Here is a 27,294-nt window from a genome sequence, read left to right as displayed (position 1 = left end):
TTGGGAGGAGCACACCACAGAACTGCAGAAACGCCTTAACAAATCTGTATTTGTAATTTGAGTGTTAGCAGAGATAGGCAACATAAAAATGAAAAAGCGTGCATACTTTACCTACTTTCATTCCATAATGTCATATGGTATAATATTTTCGGGTAACTCTTCAAGTCAAACAAAAGTTTTCAGAGTACAAGAGCGTGTAATACATATTATTTATACATACAATACCAAGAACAAAAATGATCTGCACAGGGACTTAAAAGCACTTACTTTAGTTCAAAAAGGGGTCCACTACTCAGGAACACTCATCTTCAATAGTTTGCCAGCAAACATAAAAAATTTAAAAGGAGCCTGAAAGACTTACTAGTGGCCAACTCCTTCTACTCCATTGACGAATTTTTTAATAGAAACAAATGATGAATTGTATATATTCATACTACTAGTATTGTTATCTCAGCTTTTTTCAACAAAAAAAAAAAAAAAAAAAAAAAAAAAAAAAAAAAAAAAAAAAAAAGCTAAATCTTGACGTGTTCCTCAGCATGGGTCTATGGAACGAAAAACTAATGTAATCTAATCTACTGCTGTTATATCATCAGATGTTGTGATCTGTCCCCAATATGGCTACTGTGCGTTAGGACAAATATTGTAGCGACCGCTACGCACATCACCTGCTGTGTGATCATGCACATTAGCTCCATTCGTGTCATCCAGAGGTGCACTTGTGGGATGAGTCGAGTGACTGCATGGTGATAAATGAAAGATGTCAACTGCCAGGTCTGCGTCCACAACTTAGAGCGCTGTGTTAATGTTTATTACTTACTCCGTGGAGTTGTAACTCTTTTATTTTATTTTTATTCTGTGCTCTGCTTGCTGTATATTGAGAAGTCACCTATAGCAACTGATTTTCTCCATTGTGTTTTCGAATTAATGAAGCTGTTCAAGCCTATTCTCAGCATGTGGTTGAGCACTTATTAAGTGTGGGTAGCACTACATGATCTACACACATCAAAAAAAGTTTTGCGTCATCTCGGTTCCAAGAGTTCTAGAACCGGTACAGAAAACTGGAATAGAGATCAACATAAACATCATTTCCGCCCTTTTGATTGCTCATGAAAACCACACATGGCATGTTGTATCACCATACAGCGAGACCTTCAGAGGTGATGGTCCAGATTGCTGTACATACCATTACTTCTAATACCCAGTAGCACATCCTCTTGCATTGATGTATGACTGTATTCATCGTGGCATACTATCCACAAGTTCATGAAACCACTTTTGGTCCAGATAGTTCTACTCCACTCCTCTATGGCCATTTGGCATAAATCCCTCAGAGTGGCTGGTGGGACATGTCATCCATAAACAGCCAGTTTGCATCTATCCCATGCATGTTTGATAGGGTTCACATCTGGAGAACATGCCAGCCACTCTAATCGAATGATGCTGTTATCCTACAGGAAGTCATCCACAAGATGCCATGATGGGGGGTGCGAATTGTCGTCCATGAGGGCGAATGCTTCGCCAATATGTTGCTGATACAGTTGCACTATCGGTCTGAGGATGGCATTCACGTATCGTACAGCCATTACGGTACCTTCCATGACCACCAGCGGCATGTGTCGGCCCCACATAATGCCACACCAAAATAGCAGGGAACCTCCACCTTGCTGCACTCACTGGACAGTGTCTCTAAGGCATTCAGGCTGACCGGGTTGCCTCCAAACACATCTCCGATTATTGTCTAGTTGAAGGCATATGCAACACTCATTGGTGAAGAGAATGTGATACCAATCCTGAGCAGTCCATTCGGCATGTTGTTGGGTCTGTCTGTACCATGCTTCATGGTGTTGTGGTTGCAAAGATGGACCTCCCCCTGGACGTTGGGAGTGAAGTTGCGCGTCATGCAGCCTATTGCGCACCATTTGAGTCATAACATGACATCCTGTGGCTGCATGAAAAGCATTATTCAACATAGTGGTGTTGTTGTCAGGGTTCCTCCAAGCTATAATCTGTACGTAGTGGTCATCCACTGCAGTAGTAGCCTTTGGGCGGCCTCAGTGAAGCATGTCATCGACAGTCCCAGTCTCTCTGTTATATACTGCATGTCTGAACAACATCTCTTTGGTTCACTCTGAGATGCCTGGACACTTCCTTCCCTTGTTGAGAGCCCTTCCTGGCACAAAGTAACAATGTGGACATGATTGAACTGTGGTAGTGACCCTCTAGGAATGGATGAATTACAGACAGCACAAGCCGTAGACCTCCTTCCTAATGGAATAACTGGAATTGATCAGCTGTCGGACCCCCTTCGTCTAATAGGGGCTGGTCATACATGGTTGTTTACATCTTTGGCCGGGTTTAGTGAAATCTCTGAACAGTCAGAGGGGCTGTGTCTGTGATACAATATCCACAGTCAACATCTGATGTTTTTGATGTGTGTAGTATTGCCATAGGAGTGACCCTGACATAATTAGTGCTGAGAAGACTGGTCCGCAAAATATTGATTACGGGATGGAATTGTCTGCAGTATCATGACTGGCCATTCACATTCCACAATTCTGCCTGGATAATCCAGTTCTCTGGTTTACCCAGGTTGAGGCCAGCTTTTGCTATGCCAGAATTACAGTGGATTTGACTAAATTTGCACTGATAGTGAGTCAGCTCGATCAACATTATGCTTCTGAAGTTCAGGATATAATCATGGCTCCACTGGCAGAGAACACCTACAAAAGATTAATGGCATCCCAGAAAGACTGTATCAGACAAGTGCTGACTCCGGAAGACATAGGTGACAGAAAACTATCCCAGTACCTGCATTGCCTCTGCAGCAAGGTAGACACCAGAATGGTGAATGACATTCTTTTGCTCTCTCTGTGGAGCAGCCATCTACCATTACAGGTAAAGGTGAATGTCACATTGCAGACAGAGATGTTCTTGGACACTGTTGTAGATCTGCCTGACTGAGTTCAACAAGGCATTGCTCCGAGCCAACAGATTAGTTCTGCGACTATGTCTGGTAGTGGTGTGTCCATGACCTTTCCCATCTCACATGCCGATTACGATGCCAAAGTTGATGCACTGAGTATATGGACTGGCACATTGAGGTTACATGGAGGTCCTAGTTGCTGCAGAGGATATAGCCACAAGTGGTCTAGGAGCCATTCCTCTACTTGGACCACATCGGATGCCAGTCCATCAACCTGCTGGTATCACAGAAGGTGCAATGAGCAGGCTAAAGTGCACTAGCCCCTGCACTTATCCAAATGCAAATGACGATCAGTCATAGTCACTACCAGCTCTCCAACTTCATCCTGGCACCTATTCATTACGAATAGGGTATCAGGACAGAAGTATTTAATAGACGTAGGGTCTAACTTTAGTATCCTGCCCAGAGCATTAATGCACTGTTGCAGACTGCTCACTGTGTTTAGCTTGTCCACCACAAATAATTCAACAACTGCAATATACAGCATGAAGAGCTGAATTTGCGACTCTGTCATCAATTCGCATGGGATTTTACTGTAGCGGATGTGGCCAAAACAATTGTTGGTCCTGATTTCCTAGCTCACTACCAGCTCCTGCTGGACGCAGCTGATGCCTGCCTAGTGGATGATATTACCAGACTATCACTACCAGGTACCATCACGATGCCAGAACATACGATGTCAAGGTCATGTAGGTTGCGGATGAAGAGTAGCACCCGTGCTCTGTGAATTACCATTCTTGACAAGACCTCCAGGCAGGCTACAATAGCTTTTGCATGAAACGATCACCACATAATAACTTGCTGACTGAGAAGATTGGCTCCAGGATGCCTCAACATTGCTAAAGTAGAATTCGACACAATGTTGCAAGAAGGCATCATACAATGTTCCAGAAGTTTATGGGTATCTGAGTTGCATTTAGGAGGGCAGAGCCTGGCATCTGTGTGGTGATTACAGAGTACTCAATTCACAAACCATGCCTGAAAGGTACCCAGTGCCACTATTAAGAATTACAATCATGCGCTGTGTCCAGATTCCCATGGCAGCAGAGGACATTCCTGAAAACTGCCATTATCATGCTGTTTGGGTTGTATGAGACCAAGTTTATGACATTAAGCACAAACCTGGTAGCAGTCAATTGACTCTGTCTTGTGCCAGTTGACCTCTTGTTTTGCCTGTTTGGATGATGTATTAGTGTATTCATCAACAAGGATCAACATCGCCAGCACCTGAGAGACATTTTACTGTTTTGAAAAGTATAGCATGGTGTTAAGCATAGTGAAAGGTGTGTTTTGGCAACCTGAAGTTGAATTCCTGGGTCATCAAACATCTTCAGCAAGCTCATTATCACTCACTGAGAAGGTTGAAGGCATATTGCAGCCCCAGTAGAAGAGCTATGTAGATAGTTGGGAGTGCCCAGTTTTTACCATCAGTTTTACCACACACTGCGAAACAACAGCCGGCATTGAATGCAGCACTGGCTGTTCCCAAGATTAAGAACAGTTCTCCATGCATTGAACCAAGGAGATGAATGCAATCTCTGAAACAACCAAAAGGAGCCTAGCACAAGCAACACTGCTGTGCATCCCAAGCTTGAAGCTCTACTGGCATTAGTGGTGGATGTCAGTCAGTCATTCAGCCATTGGTGTAGCCCTCCGACAGAGACTGGATAATGCATGATGGCAGCCACTGGTTTATTTTTGGAATATGCTCTCACCTTCCCAGCAAAGATGGAGTATATATGTTCAGGAAATTTTAGCTATACATCAAGCAACTGAGTACTTTCAACAGCAGGTTGCAGTGGGAGAGTTTGTGATATACACCAACCCCAAGCCTTTAACATACTATTTCAGGAAAAACAGCAATACTTGCTCACTGTGGCAGTACAGCCAATTGGAATTCAGTTTAAATATAGATTTTTGCTACATGTTGGGCATCACCAATGTTGTTGCTGACTGTCTCCCTCGAGTGGCCCGTGTCTCACTGCCTGTGGACATGATGTCACTTGCCAAGGCACAGTAAGAAGATTCTGAGCTGCGCACCATATTACTTGATGACACTGTGGCACTCAAGTTACAGCTGGTAGAAATGTACAAAATTTTCTTGTGAGCTGTCACATGGCAGATCATGCCCTTTTGTCCCCATCGCATTTCACAGACCAGTGTTCAAGGCCTTACATAATCTTTGTTATCCTGGTGTCTGGTCAACATTCAAGTTAGTACCTCAGCAGTTCATGTGGCGAGAGGTAGAAAGAGACTGCCGCAAGTAGATGAGAACTTGTCAGCATTGTCAGCTTTGCAAAATCACGTGCCACATTCATCCCCCAATCGGAGAGTTCGGTTGCTTCTTGATGTTTCGCCCATGTTCAGCTTGATGTGGTGGAACCACTTCCTCTGTTGGATGGCCAACATTATATATTCACAGTGACTGAGCCACAGCTTTCACAGTGACCTGGCTGGTGTGGTTCTGCTGTCCGCTCCATATCACTACCAGCAGAGTTCGACAGTTCTAGTCAGACTTGTTTGCACAGTTGGCAAAGCTCTGTGGCTACATCAATCACAAGAGAACCAGTTATCATTTGGCCAGCAATGACATGGGCCTATAAGCAACATACAAACCTGATATAGAGTCCTTGGCAGTGGATTGGTTTATGGCAAGACTCTGCATCTGAGACAGGGGAGTTAGTCGATGCCAGCCTACTGTCAGAAATGGACGACCAGCCAGAGATCCTTCAAAAGTTACAGGAGCATGTAAACCACATCAGACCTACAAAGACCTGCAGGCATGTTATGTACAGACTGTATCAAACCACAACTGCAACTACCTTATACTGGACCCCACTGTGTCCTGCGTAGAGGCACACACATGATGGTCATCATAGTGAACAGAAAACATACCACCTTGTCTCTTAGCAGAATGAAGCTCTCTTACATTTTCAAGGAAGCATCACCCACTTGTTGTCAAGAGCTACACGCCAGGCAGATGCAGCACTCCAACTTCCTACCCTGCCGTTACAACAAGTCGATGCAGTACCTATGTGCACCACACACTCTGGACAACATATCCACTTCTTAGCCCAGTTTACAGAAGATGTTCCATGCTGTGCTTTCACCGAGGGAGCTTCTGTAACAAATGCTACACACATTGTCTGTTGTGATCTCATCTGTTGTAATTTCATGCATTAGCTCCGTTTGCACCATCCAGATATGGAGCTGTGGCATGAGGTGAGTGACCATGGGGTGATAAATGAATGGTGTCACTGGCAAGTTTGTGTCCACCATTTGGACTCCGTGGCATTGCATTTTTTTTACTTTATGTTTATTATGCACTCTGCTTGCTTTATTGTTCTGTTTTTGAGTTAATAAAACTGTTCAAGCCTATTCTCAGACTGTGATTGAGCACTTATTAAGTACAGGTAGCACTACATGAGCTAATATTCCTGTCAATATGAAAGTTATATACAAAGACATCATCTGTCATTTCTAATGTTATTACCTCCTGCTTCCTACAAAAGTGTAAAATGAACCAGAGTAGTACCAAGATTTAAGAGAGTTCAGTGATGTCTTTCTCTCATTTCTTCCATTTCCTTTCATTTACAAAATGGAATCAAAAGGAATGCAGAGGGTGAGAAAAGAGAAAGGTCAAGTCCCTGCTAGGAACTTACAGTCTCGTGTCTACATATTCCTGTCAGAAAACTCCCAGGTGTCAGACTTTCAAATTCAAGGAATACAAATTTTTATCTCATTGATATCCATTAGCTATAAACAATGTTAAATGCAGAAGTAAAGGAATTTACAATATTTACTGTAATATAAACTACTGTAATTGACGTACCTGTCCATCTTTAATGAGCAACAATTTGTCACAGTACTCAACAAATTTAAAGTGCTGTGCTATTGTTATCACCGTTGTTTTTTGAAATGCAGTTTCTATGACCTCTTGAAGCTTGCGATGAATGTTTTTGTTTATGGGAACCAAAGGTTCTTCTACTATTAAGATCTGTGAACAATACACATTGATATAATAAATTTAAAAAAAAAAAGAATCAGCAATAATCAGTAGTTCTGCACACAGGCTGACTGGGTCACACAGGTAAAAGTCGGACATCAGACAAAGAATGACGTTATTGATCCTTGTCTGATGTCTGACTTTTACCTGTGTGACCCAGTCAGCCTGTGTGCAGAACTACTAATTACAGTATTATAATAACAGTCACCTGCCTTCTGTGTGACATATTATGCTGCACTGAGATTTAAAACATAAACTTGCACATACATCATTGAGTAATAAAGGGGCGTGTTTATTTGACTGTATCACTAAACTATGGCAACATTTATTTATTTTTTATAACATCTTCATGCATTTCATGAGTATACAAAATGTTTCAGAAGCTAAGAACACGTAGAAGGGATCACTGAGCCTAAGCAGACAGAAAACATTTGATACACTGGTGTAGAACAGTGAAAGGGGAGAAGTGAAGTTCATTGTGCATGACTTTAGTTCCCCCTGCTGGAGGTTCGAGTCCTCCCTTGGGCATTGGTTGTGTGTGTTGTTCTTAGCATAAGTTAGTTTAAGTAGTGTGTAAGTCCAGAGACTGATGACCTCAGCAGTTTGGTCTCTTAGGAATTCACACACATTTGAACATTTTTTTGACTTTAGTTCAAAATGATCAGCCATGGAAAAAAGGTAGAGATCAGACAGAAAATTTGGAAACAGAAGAGTAAAGAGAGACAAGGTAAAGAGAAATATAAAATACTTAGACTTAACTTATAATGATGTATTAACACAACCAACAAAGCCGACCACAAAATGATTGCCAGACACTTGCCAATAAGACAGTTTTCACTAGTTGTTATGAGGTTTCCACCAGCAGTAGTCTTCAAATGTATGCAGTATGGTGCACAACAAAACTTATTATATGTGTTTTTGGACCAATAAACAATTCTACAGAAACCAGAGTATTAGAAGGTTCTGTGTTATGTAGCACATTTTTCATTAATGTAAACTGTGTAACAGAGGCCATCCAATACAAGGGAGCAATGCTGACTGTGCACATAATAATTTGGGATTTATTTCTCTGCTCTATTATTACTAATCCTATCTTGTCCAGCCTATTTAAGCCTGAAGAGCTATGTTTATAGTTAAGTTTCATTCAAAATATAACTCATTAAATTAAAAGAAACTTCCATCTCCAATTCTGTGCATTTACTTCATCCATAATGTAAAGAACAAAGCTATTGTGAAATTGGGTTGGCTTGAACACCGATGTGCTTTACTGAACATGATCCTATTGGGGGCAGGAAAACCTTGCCTTTCTCCATCCTTTAAACTGACTTGCCCAGCCAGTTATTGGGGGGACATGCAGTTTAAAGTGGCCAACCACACAGTAAAACTTGGCATGCATAAATCATTTTCAGCAGAAAAAAAGTGACAATGAAAAATCCCAGGATAAGGGATTAAACCACGTCTTTCAATTTATGGTCAGACACTTTATCACTCAGCTACAAAGCCATACCTTTCATCAGTCTCTTTTATTAATGCTCATGCTCCTGTATTCCTTTCTTTCTGCTTGCTCATTCATTCACATCTTATCTTCCCCATTACACTATATTTTCCTCCTTCATTCAATCTTTGATATCCTAGTGCTGATCAACTTGTAATATTGTCTTATCTTTTCAGTTGCTTTTGTTTGTGGAAATTGAATAGTCCCATAGAGCAGCTGCAAACCTGTAGTTATCAATCACAATTCTGTAGAATTTCAGTCTTTCTCAAACACTTTATACCCAGTTTAATAATGCTGGACTCATCAAAGACAGACTTCTTCATTTGACTTCTACCATGTATTTTCATTCATGATTACTTCCCAGAAATTCTTAATCTTTAACCTTAGTTCATTTTTCTTCACTAGATCACTCTTCAATGAGATAAACCTCCAAACCACAGAAACAGCCACTTTACATCTCTCCATTGAGATCAACCTCCAAAATACAGAAAGAGCCAGTTTCCATTAACGGCCAGTTTAAGGCCCAAGTGACACCAGTCATCACTTGAGTTACCAAGTTGAGAAGTGTGCCGGAGGTGGCACAACTGTAAGATTTCTATACAAGGCATATCACAGTTAGCTGCAGCCGCTTGAGACACCAAGGTGAGAGGGGCACCAGGAGAACCAAAGAGCAAGATTTGTGTACAATGTGTGTTGAAATTAGTAATGAAACCTGGTGCAGTCAAAGTGCATGAGGCAAAAGGGGGGGGGGGGGGGGGGGGGAGGGGAAGGGTACCACATATAAGTCACTTGTGTGAAAAAATGTTCTCGAAATGGCCCTATTTCCATTACTCAAAACAAATTCTGACCATGAGCATTCTCACTGTTGGTCAAGGCTCTGCCACTATTGTTAGGAACAGCAAGTGATCTGACAGAGACCTTTGCTAGTCTTCGGACACACCCATCTTCCAACTCTGTTGCAGTAACCGGGCTCCAGTAGTCCAGCGCCACCTCTAAACATTTCTCAAATTCTTAGGCCACTCCAAAAACCTCTTTCCTGAGTCTTTCTCCTTTTTCCCTTTCATAATTCCCTGGACTCCAACTTTCTACAGGTTTCCAAAAATCTATAACCCCAACCATCCAGGATACCCAATTATAGATGATGTACTTTCTTCCCTTGTGGACCAACACCTTCTACTTATTACCTGCTGTCCATCCTATTGGAACAAAGAGACGAATCACCTTCCCCAAGCTCTTACGATTACTGCCCCTTTATCACCTGATGCTCTTCTTGTGATTGTTTCCTTTACCTTCCCCTACACAAACTTTGCCAGTGCCATTGTCTTAATGCAACTGAGCACTATGGTCATTTCATGAGATGTCTGTGGAATGTAAGTAATAATTTGCAGGACTCTTCTTGGAATATTTATTCTTAGAATCATAACAGTAAAATTGCCAGTAACACACGATAACTCTCTTGTACACCCTGTCACAGGAGTTGTATGATAAGCTCTGTGGCACTTTCATGCTTATAACATGATCATATGTCAAAGCATGAAGCTCTTGACACACAGTCTTAAGTATTTTATATTTTTGCCTTTTTCTACTGAATAATTGCTAATAATGTAATAAAAAATATAAAACATGCTCCATAATTCTACAACAGACTGGCATCAGCAATTAAGGCCCATAATAGCACACATTTATCTGATCCCCATTCTTGAAAATATATGTGCTTTTTTACAGTTACTTGGAACTCTTGGTCATTCTGTTGTTTGCACAACCTGTTATAAAGAAAAGGGGAACAAGCAACACACCTTAACAATAGTGTGAAATTATTATAATGACTTCTTATAGTACACCCACTGAGAATTGTACAATACCTTATTAACAAAATAAACCTAATTCCTTCTGAAAACAAGAATGATTTTCATAAGTTACAAAAAATCATTACAAAACAAAGCAGTCTTCTCTCCTAAGTGCACATCTAAAAACAAAAATAGTGAAAATTGTTATCTCATGACGATGATTATCAGTCTTTAGTAGTGAGTATGTCCTCCCTGCACACGGATGAGTTCTTCCACTCTACAAGGCACACTCTGGATGAGACCATCAAGTTTACCTTGGGGTATGAAGTCCCACTCCTCAGTGGAAGCTTCAGTGAGGTCCTGAATATTGTCTGGATTCAGTTACTGTGCTATGACCCTAGCAGGTGTAGTGTCTGGTCATAAAACAATCCTGGTCTCATCAGCAAACATGGCATTACTCCATTCTGCAATGATCCAATATTGATGTGCAAGAGCCCAGGTCCTATGACTGTGTCAGTTTCATTGGTTCAATGCAAAATGTCTCATTGGTCTTCTGTAATGAAAACCATCTTGATGCAATCTTCTAAGCACTATTTGGTCTGAGAAAAGAATCCCTGTTGCTTGGAAGGAATCATTTCCAATATGTCTGGCAGCTGATGATGAGCACATGATGGTGTTGTCATATGAGGACAATGACTGTGAGGTCTATCATTCACATTTCCATCTCTCTGTACTTTCTCCACACCTTAGACACACCAATGTGAGTGACATTAACTGACTGACAATATCTTGCTGTGTATGAACTGCTGAAAGTAAAGCCACTAACCGTACTCTGTTGTATGCCTCTATGTGGCATGTTACTGCAGCGCCAAACACAAACTGAGTGAAGCTGTTGTTGATACTGGCCTGCTCGTAGTGTTTCTCTACAGCAGTGACATGTTTACATGATTGGGAAATGCCCCAAAAACCAAGCCAATAGTAAACACAGTCCAGATTATAAAATTACCATTTTTCTGTATAACTGAGTTGCTGTGTTTGGATATTTACCATGCCACAAGAACGAAAATTTATATGAGATGTAGAAAACTTATTATATCCCAGAGAACTGATGAAGCTCGGATTTTTCCCAAGAGGCCTGTGTATCACTCATTTGATAGAATTTTTTATGAGAATGTATTATAGGCCAGTTTAATTGAAAGAAGTTTCAATTTATGTTGGAAAGAATACCATCTTCTCTGTCAGAAAAGAGTAGGAAAGGTTAAAAGAAGGTGTTAGATTATGGAGCTGCTGTACCATGCAACAAAGGAAGCTGCAAAAAGAGTCACTCTTTTGGGCCATGCTACCTTCCATTACTGCCTTCTTCAACATAGTGTTGTTGAGTGGACTGTGAGGTTTAGCCCAACTATTGTGGGCAGTGACATTCCCCTCACTTTACATCACTAAGTTATACTACGGGGTATAGTGTAGGGTCTACATCCTACATGATTTTCCAAAGTGTGAATTGTTTGCTGTGCACACTCTAAGAAGACTGTCATTGAGGTAGTTGCTGGTACTACTTGAACTGATAGAATTTAAATGATGGTGATGTGTATTAACTATTTCTGATCTTTGCTAATGCGAACTAACAAACAACACTAGTGCATCTACATCTACAAGAACAGAAGTGATACACTGGGTTAATGACTGATGAAATGTTATGTGTAAATGAATTTGAAATCAACTTATTTTGTGATATATTAGACCCAGTAATCACACTGTTGCCTACTGTCTGAAATTACTACCAAGCAGAAATGAGTCAGCTCTATTTACAAGCAATCAGTTTAATTGATGCAGTTAATCTCACCTATCACCTCGCTGAGAGTCTTCTTAGAGTGTGCATATACTATTGTTGGACTGAAATGACACACTAATTACTGTTTCAAGCCTACTTACTGACATTTAAAGAGGATTAACAAAGGTAGAATTTTTTACAGCCACGTCAGACAGCATTATGAGACCTCCCACAGGGCCATGGAGCTTGGCCTTTATAAGTGACTCACAAAGCACAAAGAAACTAATGATGCCCTTGAAAGAGCAAAAAAATACAGAAAACTGCAATAAACAATTAACTGCAAGTTACAAATGACAGCTTTTTCTGAAAAGGTAGAGAAATAAAGCTTATGTATAAAATTGATTGTGAATACTATGGAATATGAGAGAGATAAAAATGTGTGTATTAATGTTTTAGAAAACATCTTATCTTCCAGAAGATGACCCATTTCACACAAAGCATTTGATGTGATTGAAACAAGCACACCTGTTGCACAACATGACCAGATTCTTCAGGGACAGTTCAGTGATCTGCTATGAAAATTAAATAAACTTACATGCTAGGTCTGTATCCAAATATAATGAGAACAGAGAGTCGACAAAAAATGATGGGGCTCTGTTATCAATTCTGAAAAGGTTCACAGATGTCTTTAGTTTAGGTCAGTGCAGAAATGAAGCTGCATGAAAAGAAAGTCCATAATTTCCCATGCATGTTATGACAACCAAAGATACATAAGGTATGCAGCAATTGGTAAAGACATAGTATTTTGTTAACAGAATCTTCCATCGGTTCTTGATAGAACAACATTATAATAAATGAAAAGTACCAGTTTGCTTTTATTCTACAATATTACTTTTATTGTGTTAACCAGTTTTTGGCTTACAAGGCTATCTTCAGACATTTACTGAGTATTGTCACCAAAGAAGTAACACACCTAGACTGAAGCCAAAACATACAATAAGTAACATCTTTGACAGTGTGATGGAAATGCAATGAAGAAGTAAAAAATTGAACAGTAAATAAATAAAAATGGAGTAGACAGGAAAACCTTAAACACAAAATAGGAACAGCATGCCTACATAACAGCTTTTATTAATAAACAAAACTAATAAAATAAAATAAGATCAGTACTTGAGAAGGTTACATCAGGAGGTATAAAACATGGAGAGTGATACACAAACCAATTAAGAGAAGAAACAATTATCAATGTAACTACAGAATACATAAGGAACTTAAGCAATATCAGAAAGATAAACAGAAATAAATAAATGCAGGAAAATGGAGGCATTGGAGGGAGCATACTGTAAATGTACTCTTTGAGAGTGTGCTGGTACTGCACTTTAACATTAACATTATATTCAAAACTGTGGCTATGTAACAGTTTGCATTAAATAAATGAATCAAGTAAGATATAAACAATATTTGATGAGACAACTACAAGTGGTGTTAAACATGGACAGTAATGCAAGTACCAGTTAAAAGAAAGCCTTAACAATTGGAACTACAGTCTATATGGAATATATAGACAACTTCAATAAAACAAAAGAACTTAATGAATACAGGAAGATGAGAATATATAGGAGCAGACAGTGTGGGAAGTAATGAACAACAGAGATGATTATATGAGGTTTAGGAGAGGGGAGGTGTTGAGCTTTGTCTGTCATTTAGGATTAGAGCTGGATTGTGAGCAAGATGTTTGTTAATTTCCAGGGCTTCCAGCAGGTTGAGTTTAAGGCCTTTGTTTGCTAAGTGAAGTACATAGGGCACTGGCTGGTAATTGTGACCCTTACTCAGTACATGCTCAGCAAATGCGGAGTCAGAATTCTGCAACCTCCAACTGCATTCATGTTCAGCCAGCCTAGTTGCTATGACATAGCTATTTATTTTCTGAGTATGTCAAGTTTGTGTTTTGCCCTCCATCCAAAACGAAAACAGTATTAGGATCAGTCAAGGGTGACTTAGGGCCCCGGAAACCAGGAGTTTACAGCACCCCTTGCCAGTGCAGTGAAATGTATGTAGGCCAGACCATCCGGATGGTACAGGAGAGATGCAGTGAACATAAATGACGCACAGACAATGCACAGCTGACCAAGTCCGCCATGGCAGGGCACTGCATCTCACATGGACAAGACATGAGCTACGATGGCACAAAGGTGTTACAGAAATTGAACACCTTCTGGGACTGTATCCTCAAAGAGTCAGTGGAGATCTCGCTGCATGATGAACTAATAAATAAAGACAGTGGTTTCCAGTTAAGTAAGGCCTGGGATCCAGTTTTGAGTATAATTAAAACATGAGAGTCTACATGGAAATCCACTCCTGTCAGGACACCTGATGAATAAGAAGAAGAAGCATTGTCACCAAGACGGCAGAGTTCCACAAGTGGCCCTGGCCACAGAAGGACTGTGGCCCATGATCTGTCACAGGGAGCTGTGCTTCCCCCAGCACCCACTGCCGCCTTTCCCCACCACTGGCTGTGGACTGCTCGGAAGTGCCCAGATGGAGGCTGTGGGAGAGGGGTGGAGGTTATATAAAGTCGGCATCCATCAGAGATCAATAAGACTCCCAGAATGCCTGAAGATGGCAAGAAGTTGGCTTGCCGAAATATCCCACTTTTTGGACAGCACTACACAGCTGAATACCCAAGAAATTTTCAAGATTTCTGTACGCCGGGAAAACCTCAGATCACACAAATATGTTTGCCTCTGTTGCTAAGGCTGTATGGGAGGGAACATTTGATGTGGGAAGGATGGCAACTGTCAAAACGTAAGTGCTGTTGTTTTTTGGTAGGTTTAATGTGGATAGAAGTCTGTTGCTGCCCTTCAGTGAGGATGAGATCAACATCAAGGAAAGTGGTATGGGGTTCAGAATAGGACCATGTGAAATTTAACTGGGAGAAGGTATTTAGAGATTACAGGAATTTTAGCAGGTGAGCCTCACCATGTGTCCATATGGTAAAGATGTCATCAATGTATCTAAACCAAACCAGGGGCCGATAGCTTATGGATCCCAGGAAAGCCCCCTCCAAGTGACCCATGAAAAGGTTGGCAGAGGAAGGAGCCACTCTGGTTCCCATGGCTGTACCCTTGGTCTGTTTGTATGTCTGCCCCTCAAAGGTGAAGTAGTTGTTGATTAAGGTGAGTAGAAAGTATGTCGTAGATTTGGAATCAGGTGAGCACTGACTGAGGAAATGTTCAATAGCAGACAGACCATGTACATAGGGCATGTTGATATAGAGGGAGACAGCATCAATGGTGACAAGGAAGGTGTGTGGTGAGAGTGGGACATGTGCAGATTTCTGATGATCTAGGAAATGGCTGGTATCTTTGATGTAGGAGAGGAATCTTTGTACTATGGGTGCAGGTGTTAATCAACTAAAGCAGATATATGTTCAGTGGGTGCTTTGAAGCTAGCAACTATAGGATGGCCAGGATGATTGGGTTTGTGGATCTTAAGAAGAAGGTAAAAGGTGGGGGTGCATGGTTTGGGTGATGTGAGAAGTTCTGCAGATTGAGGTGATAGTCCTTTCTTCCTTTTTGCAAGTCTATAAAAGACAGACATCAAGGAAGGCAGGACAAAGGTCAGTTACTTCACACAAAACAGAAAAAGTTGGAGGAAATGCAACTGGCATCTGGCGTCTGTTAAATTGGTCCAAAAGGTTACTGAAATGTATGTAGAAGTACTATTATTGAGACCAAGACTAATAAAGGCATGTGCATGCAAACTTAAAATAACATTAATAATTAAATAACACTATCCTTTCTCTAACAATCATTCCATCGATATAATAATAAATGCTAACCTTGGGGTTACTGAGAATTGCTCTTGCCAAATATAGTAACTGACATTCCCCTGTGGTGAATAAGTTGGTGCCCGTTTGCACTGCTGTTTCAGCCTGCTCAGGCAACTCCTCTACTTTTTCTCTCATCCCAACTGCTTCCAGTGCTTCATATACATTACAAATACTGCTGTCATTGTTGTCAATGAGATTTGATCTGTAAAAATAAAAACTGAATCAGTAAATCAAAACTTTCTGAAATAAAATGCTTAACATGAACTTAATTAGACTTTTACTTTATTCTCACACTTCACAGCAAATTGCATGAAATGGCGCATTTCTTAGGCAGTTGCTGAAGCTGCTCTCAGAAAATGAAAGTCACTCACCAAAACTAAGGCTGGTTTGAATACCACAGCACATTAATATGTTCAGTCCAAAAGATCAGATCTTTAGGCTTTGTACTTGCAGTCTCAGAACTGACCACCGTGCCAGTAAGAACAGAATAGAGCAGCATACATTATATTCAGATTTCTTGTTTTACATGTACTAAAATATATTACTGGAATATACTTATATGGATCTTTATCTAATTAAAGATAGGATTATGTTATTGGAAGGTATTCATGTGCTTCACTACATTAGTGAGGTACATTATGTCAGTCATTAACAACCAACAGGATACAACATCTGAGAACAAAAAACAACATTTAGTTTTAGCACCTGAAAAGGTGAACTGTATTCTACACTATAGCAGCATCATCATCATATTTATTCCAACAAAATAGGGAAATGGAAATACCACCACAGTTGTAGTATACTTACAAATGGAGCACTGTCACAAGCTTAAAATCAGGCAAAAATATATATTGACTGGTATTATTTTTCAACAACACACCTAGCACTGTGGTATTTACTATTTGTAAGGAGTGTGAATCCCTGTCTTGTTTGAATAAATCATGGAAAATAAGTTTGTAGGCTTTTTTAGCCAATTCCAATTTGAACAAAATCATTTAGGGTATTGGGCTGTATCATTATGAAATATTAAAGTGTCTAAAATGCCAATGTTTTTACTGACTTTGCACTGGTGGTCTCTTCGGGATGGCTAACCACTAGCTGTTTGAACCAGATGCTTCATTTTCCATTAACATCTGAATTAATATTATCTCTCCACAACTATGTTTTCTTGTTCACATATACTCACTTAGTTGTCAACTGGTTTAGTTTAATACCAAATGCACTATATACATCAATCTTTTTAACAGTTTCTTTGGTAAAATTGAGTTGAGATTCAGTGTGATAAAGGCTGCGAAATTTTTGCCAAGTTAATATCTCAACATATTTTCCATAGCATTGCAGAAATTGTTGTGTAACAAAACATTTATGTATATCATCAATGAAGTACTCCATGGAGTAAGTATTTGAATCCTACATTTGTCAGCATTGTTTCTGTTCTCCAAAAATTTGCATAACATCAACTTACTCAACTTTGACACTTTGCAAACATTCTGTATTGGTACCATCACTGTTTCTTTTTCTTAGCATAAATAAATAAATAAAATCAGTTAATAGCAAGACATATACGAAGACATTCTCTATGCTCACTGCTTGCACCAAATAATAGATTGAATTAATAGAAGGCTGTAATGTATCACATGACCAAGTTAATCACCATGACCAGAAACACAGAATATTTGGTCAAGTAATACATAATATTGTTATTCCTTCCTATAGATGTCCTTTATCAAGCCAATGCTGGGCCAGAACTACTATGGTACTTTTTCTATTTTATGGAGAACAAGCTGTACTCATATATAGGCTATTATTATGATGGGATCGGCTTCCCAAAGACATTTTAATACTACAGTTACAGAGGGACTTTAAATTTAACATGGACTCCAAACAAAATTGGAACTTGACATTTTTTACAAATCAAAATCATTGTCAGAGGTGAAAGAAGCAATAAGTTACAGAAAAATCCAAGAGGGGGACTACACTTGTCATTTCCAAAATTTTTCTAGTTTGCTTTATAGCTCTCTAGCTGAGGATCTGGAGTTGAAAGGTATGTATTTAGTCAAATCTTCTATTGGCCTTGCTGCTCTTTCCTCTCTCTCTGTCTATTTCCTTCTTCCCCCCCACTCTAACCATGTCCTCCTGCCCCTCTTTCTGTCTATCTACTCCTCCCACTCTCTCTGTCCACCTACTCTTCTTCCTTCTGTCCATCTCCTCCTCCCTCCTCTAATTCCACATCCTCTACCTCCTCTCTGTCCATATCCTTCTTCCCCTCTCTGTCTCTCGCTTCTTCTCCCTGTTCATTTTCTCCGCCTTCCTTTTTCTGTCAATCTTCTCCTCTCTCTTCTCTCTGTCCATCTCTTCCTCTTGCCTTTCTCTGTTCATTTCGTCCTCCACTCTCTCTGTTCATCTCCTCCTCCTCCCTCTCTCTGTCTATGTCTTCCTCTCTCTGTCTCTGCCATCTCCTCCTCTTTCCTTTCTCTGTCCAGCTCTTCCTCTCCCCTCTCTCTGTCAGTTTCACCCTCTCCTCTGTCTGTCCATCTCCTCCTTGCCCCCTGTCTGTGGCCATCTCCTCCTTCCCTCTCTCTGTCTGTCCATATCCTCCTCCCCCCTTCTCTCTCCATGTTATCAACCCTATAGGAGGCTTGTGATTCTTAGCCCTACAGTATTTCTTTACAAATCGTGACTTCTATATGTACCAAATTTGGTTGAAATCATTCCAGGGATTTAACAGGAGTTTCTTGTCCATGGCTTTGCTCATGTACACACAAGTCACATATAGTTCTCATATATTTAATGTATTTCACTCATATTTGTTTACATTTTTGTCTGTATCTCTAGCAAATTTTGCCCTGTGGTTTCATTTTCATGCAGCTCAATGTTTATGGTATCATAAGTCCTGAACTATAAGCTGTACAGTGATACAATTTTGCAGGTACATCCAGTGGTATGTGTGGCTATGGCCTGCGAAATGTGTTGCAAATAAAGTTACAAATAAAGAAGCAACAAATTAAAACATCTTGGATGACGCACCAGTTTTTCATGCATTTCAGTATTTGACATCATATCTTCTAGACTATGTGTCATACATTGCTATATTTTTGTAAGTACATTCAGTAAATTTATGTTGATACTGTCTGCTAAATGTGTAGCAAACAGGGTCTGAAATATTGCTTTTTGAATAATTAATAGTATAGGCCCCACATGTTTAGTTAATACCAAAAGACCTTAAGAATAAATTTTCTCTGTGTAAATAAATCTGTAAATTAATGAGAAAGGGTCATAATTTAATATAAAAATTACTTTTTAATGTTCATACAAAGAATGTTCCAGAGCAATGTTTATATATCGAAACTTTATAAAAGTCGCTCTATAAATCAAGCTAAAGGCAGTCACCGTAATTTATTTTGACTGTTTAAAAGCAAGATCTGTGCTCCTGCTCTCTCTCTCTCTTGTTTGTTACTTCTTGCTGTTCCGTAAATGTTACTATTGATTAAATAATTATGTTAATTTAATGGTAACAGTTGTATTTGAATCAAGAAACCTACTTTTCTCTTCCGTTAATGCTGTATCTCAATTTATTGTATTGCATCTTAGAACTTTTTCACACTGCTGCAAAGGAGAGTTGCCAACAAATTTACTAGTGGCCACAGCCAAATACTACTAGTATTCAATTGGCATTTACTTTATCAAACTTCTATTTCAGCATTCCTGAAATCACTTTTACCAATCTTTTCTATCAGTATCCGGGCAGTGTAATTATGCAAACTGCATAATTTTGAGATCAGTCATGGACCTCTGAGCAATGCCATCAGTCAATGTTCTCATGGGAAACTGATGCTGGATGGTGGAATGCAAATCAGTTAATAAGCAAGTAATAATTTTTTGTGCACTGTTTTACCACTGCAGAAGGTTTCCACCAACAGAAATGATTAAAAGTTTTATAAATTTACTTACTAACTGTTTAACAATCAATAAATGTCTTTTAGGGAGTTAAATTTATTTCAATCAGGAATACTTAAAGCAGATATCAGAAATTAACTTTCAAGGCTATTATTAAACTCAATATTTCAAATTAACTTCCCTACTTCCAAAAAATCATAGTACAATATTTTAATATTAGTAATATTGTTGGTCAGTATTAAAGAAGTAGTAAACCGAAATATCATGCATGATTCAGTAGTTTTTCATGCATCTCAGAATTTAATGCCATATCTCCTGCACTGTGTATTGTACACGAATCAATTTTTCTTTTACATTCAACGGTATGTGTGAATACTGACTCCAAAATGTGTTGCAAATACAGTTAGTAATAAAGAAGCAATTAATTAAAACGTCATGCTTTATGCAGTAGTTATACTAAAAGAACAGCTAAAATGTAGTAAGCAATGAACTTTTTAGAATGAGATTTTCACTCTGCAGCGGAGTGTGCACTGATATGAAACTTCCTGGCAGATTAAAACTGTGTGCCCGACCGAGTTCGAGTCTCGGTCGGGCACACAGTTTTAATCTGCCAAGAAGTTTCATATCAGCGCACACTCCACAGCAGAGTGAAAATCTCATTCTGGAAACATCCCCGAGGCTGTGGCTAAGCCATGTCTCCGCAATATCCTTTCTTTCAGGAGTGGTAGTTCTGCAAGGTTCGCAGGAGAGCTTCTGTAAAGTTTGGAAGATAGGAGACCAGGTACTGGCAGAAGTAAAGCTGTGAGTACCGGCCGTGAGTCGTGCTTCGGTAGCTCAGTTGGTAGAGCACTTGCCCGCGAAAGGCAAAGGTCCCGAGTTCGAGTCTCGGTCAGGCACACAGTTTTAATATGCCAGGAAGTTTCAATGAACTTTTTTCCTTTCATCATTTTGTGGGGGAGTCATCAATAACAAAAAGTTTTGTTAAGGTTGTGTAAAGGGTGTTGCAAGTCTCTAACTGCTCTCATTCTCAAATACTGGATGACTAAAATCTGGGTATTTGTGCATCATGGGCTACTCTGCTTTTCCACCTCCACACCCACTCCTTTGATATGTAGATAGTTTACCCCTACACAAATGATTTCCAGACAGTAGGTGATCTTTGTACCAAGTTTGGTTAAAATCAGTCCTGTGTTTTAGGAGGAGATGTGGGCTGTACATACATAAATATATGCAGATCCATTTTTATAATATGTATGTATTTGCTTGGTATGTATTCCAAGGAGTTCGTTGAAATAAGTATCGCCAAGAAATTTATATCACGAAGGGGAATAGTTGTCTGCACTTGCAATAACCAACACAGAGGATTGCACTTCAGTCTTTTGTGCGAACCATATGCATCTTCAGTAATCATATCCAGTGACACATTAGGCAGAAGATGAAATGTTATTCAGTCAGCATCACATAATTCCCTGTGTGTAATTCTGGAGACTTTTTCTGTTTTGCAGTACAGAACTCTTTGCATATAATGATGAACTGATGCTCAGTATGGTTCTCAGCAAGGAAAATGTACTGTAAATGCCATAAGAGTTTACTAGAAAATATGCCCCAGTTTTGATACAGACAAAAAGTCAAAGGGATATTCTATTACCTGTCAAAAGCATGTGATTCAGTGAACCACTCCTTACTTCTCCACAACTTACATACATATGGAATCAGGAAAAAAGCTTTACAGTGGTTCAGTGCACACTTAACAGATAGGCACTGATGGATAATTATCATTTCAAATGCAAACAGTTCCCCTTCTAATGGGAAAACAGTTCTGCAAGGAGTACCACAGGGTTCAATATTGGGGTCCTATCTGTTCCTGTTGTATGTAAATGATCTAGCAGTTATTATAGATGCTCATGTATGTTATTCACAGATGGCACACCATTTGTAGTTGAAAATGAGATGCCTGATAAGTTTCAGAAAGTGATGAAAATGATTAATAAAAGCTTGAATGCTGAACCTATCAGAATGGACTAAAACAGAATATGACAAAACACAGATGATGACACTTGGAAGTAAATAACTAGAACAGATAGCTTGCAGTGATCAGATCACAGAAACAAACCATGTGAAGTTCTTAGCACTAAATCTTGACAAAAAATTAAATCAGAAGGTACATATAAGCTACAAATAAAGTTAATGTCTGACAGTTGGTGCAACACTAACACCCCAAGTGGCAGAAAGCAGCCATAAAATAAAGATTTGTTTTTAATTATTTCTCTTGTTAATTTGCTTAACAGTTATTATGTTTTATCATTTGAAGCATTAGTAATTTATCAAGAGATATGAATGATCATGAAATACATTTAAAAACAGCTGAATCTCCATGATTCAGTAACATAAGCTACAACTTAATTATGAAGAAATACTTTCAACTACGTGTATAATTGCAGCTTACTCTACTGAAAACAAGAGAATATAAACACATACTGATATTTCATGCATAAGACTATATTTCTTTTGTTGTCTGTTCTTATTATGATAGGCACTTTCCTTGACATGTAAGAACTTTGTATGGAGCCTAATGTTTCACATAGTCTTACACTTCACTCTATTTTATAATATGTTAGTATTTTTGTAAATGTATTACTGTTGCTTCAAAAGTGTATGTGATGAAGATTCTTGCCATTTATGGCTCAGATGCAGAAACAGTTGTGAAATTGATTTCTTCTGTGTTGGGAAACAGTTTTATTGCTTTTATTCTTTTTTATCACATCTGTGAGGTTTGTCCTTCACCTACAGTTGTGGTAGCCTTTCTGCTACATTAAATGATGGAGGCAATGGATTCTTTACATGTATCCTATGTTCCATACTCACTGATTTCACTGGAACTGTAGTGAAGAAAAATTTACATTTTTGAGTAGATATACAATGCCTTTCTGCAAAAGGTCAGGTCTTCTGCTGTATACTAGCAATTTTTGTGTTCTTAAAGAACACAACATTCTCCAGAAATTGTAAATAAACTGTTGTGTAAAGTAGCAGTTCACACCTCTTAGTGTTGTTTGGAAACCTAAAAAAATGCAAGTATGGTATATTCTTGTTGCTGTTGCTGCAATTTATTGTTCTACAGATACTCCCATTGGTAAAAAGTGTTCTGGAGACAAATATAAACAATTATGATCTGTTTATGCTTTCACAAGATCTCGCTGAACTCAATAGTGTAACTTCCTGGCTGCCTGACATGCTGCAGTTGCATTGGGTAACAAAAAAGAGATGGGGCATCATGACTATTACGGTAGACTGTGCCCTTACCCTGTGTATTTTATCAGTTACCATAAACATGGACATTCAGAAGATAGCCTATGCTTATTAGTTTGAACTAGTCATGTCATAATCTTTATATGGAGGGATTGGATGCACCACTTGTAACTGTTTCTAAACATCAGAGTGATCAGAATGTATGGTATTCATAATAAACTAAAAGACCTGATCGTATTCAAAAGGAGCTAAGTTTACTGGAAAGATTGCTCACAGATGACAATTTTTCAATTCATACAAGGGAATTTTTTCCTGTACAATAAATCAAATGATTTGAAAATTGTATACCATGGGATGAATATGAGGAGCAGTCTAATGAAAACCAAATACCTGCCACAATTGGACAGTTCCATTCAAAAGTAATCACCACAAGCAGTAAGATATTTAGCCCAATGGAGGACAAATGATCAGTTCCTGTTTTGTAGAGTGCAATCACCTATTAACAGCTGCACAACTACACTCACTCTTGTACTTCCTTGTCTGCCTCAAACTGGCACCCACTCATTACTTTCTTCAGTTCACCAAAGATGTGAAAATCACATAGTGAAAGACCTGGCATTCACCAAAGATGTGAAAATCACATAGTGAAAGACCTGGCCTGTACAGAGGATGTTGTCGTGTTTCCCATCCAAATCACTGAAGTGTAACAGGATGATTCCATCTGACAACATTCCTACAGCCCCAGTGCAAATGACAAAGCCAAAAGTGAAGTCATCTCACATCTCCCCCACCAAAGAAATCCAAAGCTCTTCACACAAGTTCCCGTAAGGACATGATGATCACCAGCTGCACGGGCCTTCTGCTTGTCAAGTTCTTTGAGCATGGAGCCACAATCAGTGTGCAGTGCTATGGAAATACTTTGCAGAAACTGTGACGAACCATAATGTCAAAACACCCAGGAATGCTGTTCAACAGGACCATCCTGTCACATGATAATACTCTCTTCCCACACACTACCAAACTGATGAAGGCTACTCTTCAGCAATTTGGTTGGGACACACTGCAATAGCCTCCATACAGCCCAGACCTTTTACTGTGTGATTTTTGGATCAGGAGGTGCAAGAGTGGCTGTGGTTGTGGATTTGTCAGTGTGTGGCTGCTTTCTATGAAATAGGAATTGATCACCTCATCTCCCTGTGAGGCAAATGTCTTAACACATGTTAGAATTACTTTTGAATGGAACCATTTTGATGGGTGTTTGCATTGAATTACACTTATTTTTACTACTTAAATAATATTTTTGAGTCAGTGGGCTTACCTTTGCGGAAGGATTTTGTAAGCTAGATGAGCATTTCAGAAAAGCAAAATATGTAAAGTTTTACAAACATAGTATTTCAAATTGTGGAACAGAGGATCACATGAGGTAGTCTGATGAATAATCGTAAAGGTCACTGATCAATTTGAAACCCAAGAAGTTAAACTTTTTTTAATGTCCTGATTGGAGACATTTAAACAAAATATAATGCACTCTCTTTTGCTGATATTTAGCATTAATACCTTATGCTGAAATCAGTTGCTAAACCTAGTTATTGCTGTTTAGGTGTATGTTTCCAGTCATCTAGGTTGACTTCTTGAACAGAGTTGATTTGAGAACATTTTTCTACACAAGCAACTTATCATTTGGTGCATCCCTTTCTACCCTTTTTGCTTGTATGCTGTCACTCTTGTCAGTTTGCACAAATAATTGTGATAAGTACTGTACACAAATCTTGCTCTTGGGTGCCCCTGATACCATTCTCAGCTTGGTGCCTCAAGTGACTACTGCTAATTGTGATACATCTTGTATAGAAATCTTACAGTTGTGGCATCTCTCTCAACTTGGTGCCCCAGCTGCAACACAACCTTGTGTTGCTTATGCCTTAAACTGACACTGATCTTGAATAATGTTATATCATCTGTAAATAGTACTGTCTGAACTATAGAAACAGCATCTAAGAACAGCTGTGTGTGGCACATAATTTTTAACTGGCAAGCAATCTAGTTGCTGATTATTTGCATGCACAAACAGTATCCTCTCAGTTAAACAGATGAAGAGCATTCACTCATACTTCACAGAGCTTTGTGATTATGACATTGTGGGGTCCGTACATAAATCATACTTTACATCAAACAGCATCACACAGTTAATGGTCTTTGTTCTCAAAACAATCATATATTTTTCATTCTGTACTCTCAGATGCTTTGACAGTAGAAAAATCGGGTTAGAAACCATTTGTGTGGAAAGGAACAGGTTGTTTTAATCTAACTACTGGTCAATATAGTAGTGAATAAAGTTATTATACATGGTTTGGGGTTAATGAGATGGACTGATAATCATCATGTAGGGTTGCATCATCTTTCTTATGAATAAGAAGGGATTAAAAATATTATAAATATTCTGCACCTTTTTTGTTGACCTGGATTGTTCTGTTCATCTGCAGTGAGTGTTTTTGCTAGCGTTGTTTTGTCCTTGTTTCATTTTTTATGATGGCAAGTTTAAGTGAACAATGTGCAGCAGTGAAATTTTGTTTTCTACTTGGAACAATGCTGCTGAATCTGTTTTAATGCTGAAAACAGCTTACCAAGATGATGTTATGGGAAAAACTCAAGTGAATGAGAGATTTTCTTGACTTAAAAATGACGACACATTGATTGATAACAAACCTCATTCTGGACATCCATCAGCTGCCAGAATTGATGAAAATATTGTGAAAATTCAAGAGCTTGTGCTCACAGACCATTGACAGACAACAAACCAACTGTCAGAGATTATTGCATTATCTTGGAGCTTGGTTCAGCGAATTTTAATGGAAGATTTGAGAATGAAAAGGTTTGGTGCTAAGTTCCTCAGGTTCTGACCAACAATCAAAAGGAACATCAAGTTGAAACACACTGTGCTTTGAAACAACAGCTTGAAACTGACCAGATTTTCTGTCAAAGGTCATTACTAGTGATGAGTCATGGTGCTATGATGCTGTGGTTACAACCCAGAAAAAAAGCAGCAGTCAAGCCAATGGAAGACCCTATCCAAAAAAATGTCAAGTGAAATCAAACATCAAAACAATGCTGATTTGCTTTTTTGATACCAAGGGCATAGTTCATTCAGAGTTTTTTCCCACAGGTCAGAATGTCAATCAAACCTCTTATTAGGAAGTTTTAAGAAGACTGTGCAATAGTGTAAGTAAAAAAAGACCTGATTTGTGGCAGACAGGAGACAGGTTCTTCCACCATTACAATGCACCTGCATACACACCATCTCCTTTAGACAGTTTTTGGCTAAAATGGTTTGGTTCCACTACCCCATGCACTTAATGCCTGATCTGGCTTTGTGTGACTTTTTTTTATTTCCTCACATGAAAAGGGTATGAAAGCACACTGATTTGATAACATTGAAGAAGTCAAGAAAAAAATGAGGAAGGAGCTGTCAGCTATTTCTAAAGATGACAACAAAAATGTTTCAAACAGTGTAAGCACCAGTGATACAAATATATTAGTCATAATGGAGAGTATTCTGTAGTGGATAACATTGTTTTGTATACAATTTGAAAATATGTAGCTCTAAAAAATTTCAAATTTTTTTTGGGTACCCCCTCATACTAAGACCAAATAAATTGATTTAAGAGTATCCTTGTTCCATTATAAATTGATCTTTACTGTGTTGTGAGTTAAAATGTTGATATAATGTATTTTCATTGACAATTACTACTGCTCCAAAACATAAGTAAGATGGTGGTGAAAAAAAGGTACACAAAAATCGAGTTCTGCGAGAAACATAAAAAAGAGTGACTCTATGTATTCAGGACAAAAAAGTTTCATGGTTCAACCTGGTAAATGTGACTGCTGTGAAGTTAAAGCAAAAAATGCAAACGAGATCATTACAAGATCAAAATCTAGTGAAAAAACCATGGCAAATGTAAATTCAGTGACATCCATATGTAAACACTTTGAAGATTTTCATCTAATTTTAACTACAAAAAACAGTGGTATCCATGAACTTAAAACGACTGTAGCCTTATTGGAGAAACAGCTGCAACATCCTGGTTGTAAAACTCAAGAGAGCTTCAACTGAATCTTAAACAAATATCGGCTACCAATGATATAAACAAAGGAAGAACGACTTTGGAAACCAGCACAAAACTTGGAAATATAAAAGTAAGCGCATCAAATAGTTATAATGACAAACATGATTCTACGAACAATGTCACTCATAAACATATGAGTCCAGATGACAATTACAA

The 27,294-nt window shown here is 38.9% G+C and overlaps 1 protein-coding gene across 1 annotated transcript in view; it reads right to left on the bottom strand.

The window, feature by feature from the left end:
• Window positions 1–27,294, bottom strand: part of LOC124596565 (ATP-binding cassette sub-family C member 12-like) — a 526,900-nt gene that overhangs the window by 6,166 nt on the left and 493,440 nt on the right. The window contains exons 27-28 of the mRNA XM_047135749.1: window positions 15,884–16,076; window positions 6,816–6,980 (exon numbers count right to left, since the gene is read on the bottom strand). Of these exons, the coding sequence (XP_046991705.1) occupies window positions 6,816–6,980; window positions 15,884–16,076 (358 nt within the window). The remainder of the gene's footprint in view (window positions 1–6,815; window positions 6,981–15,883; window positions 16,077–27,294) is intronic.

Source organism: Schistocerca americana, chromosome 2 (assembly GCF_021461395.2).
Source record: "Schistocerca americana isolate TAMUIC-IGC-003095 chromosome 2, iqSchAmer2.1, whole genome shotgun sequence".
Classification (NCBI taxonomy): Eukaryota; Metazoa; Arthropoda; class Insecta; order Orthoptera; family Acrididae; genus Schistocerca; species Schistocerca americana.
The sequence above is the reverse complement of the archived record's forward strand: the minus strand, read 5'-3'. Positions and strand labels throughout refer to the sequence as shown.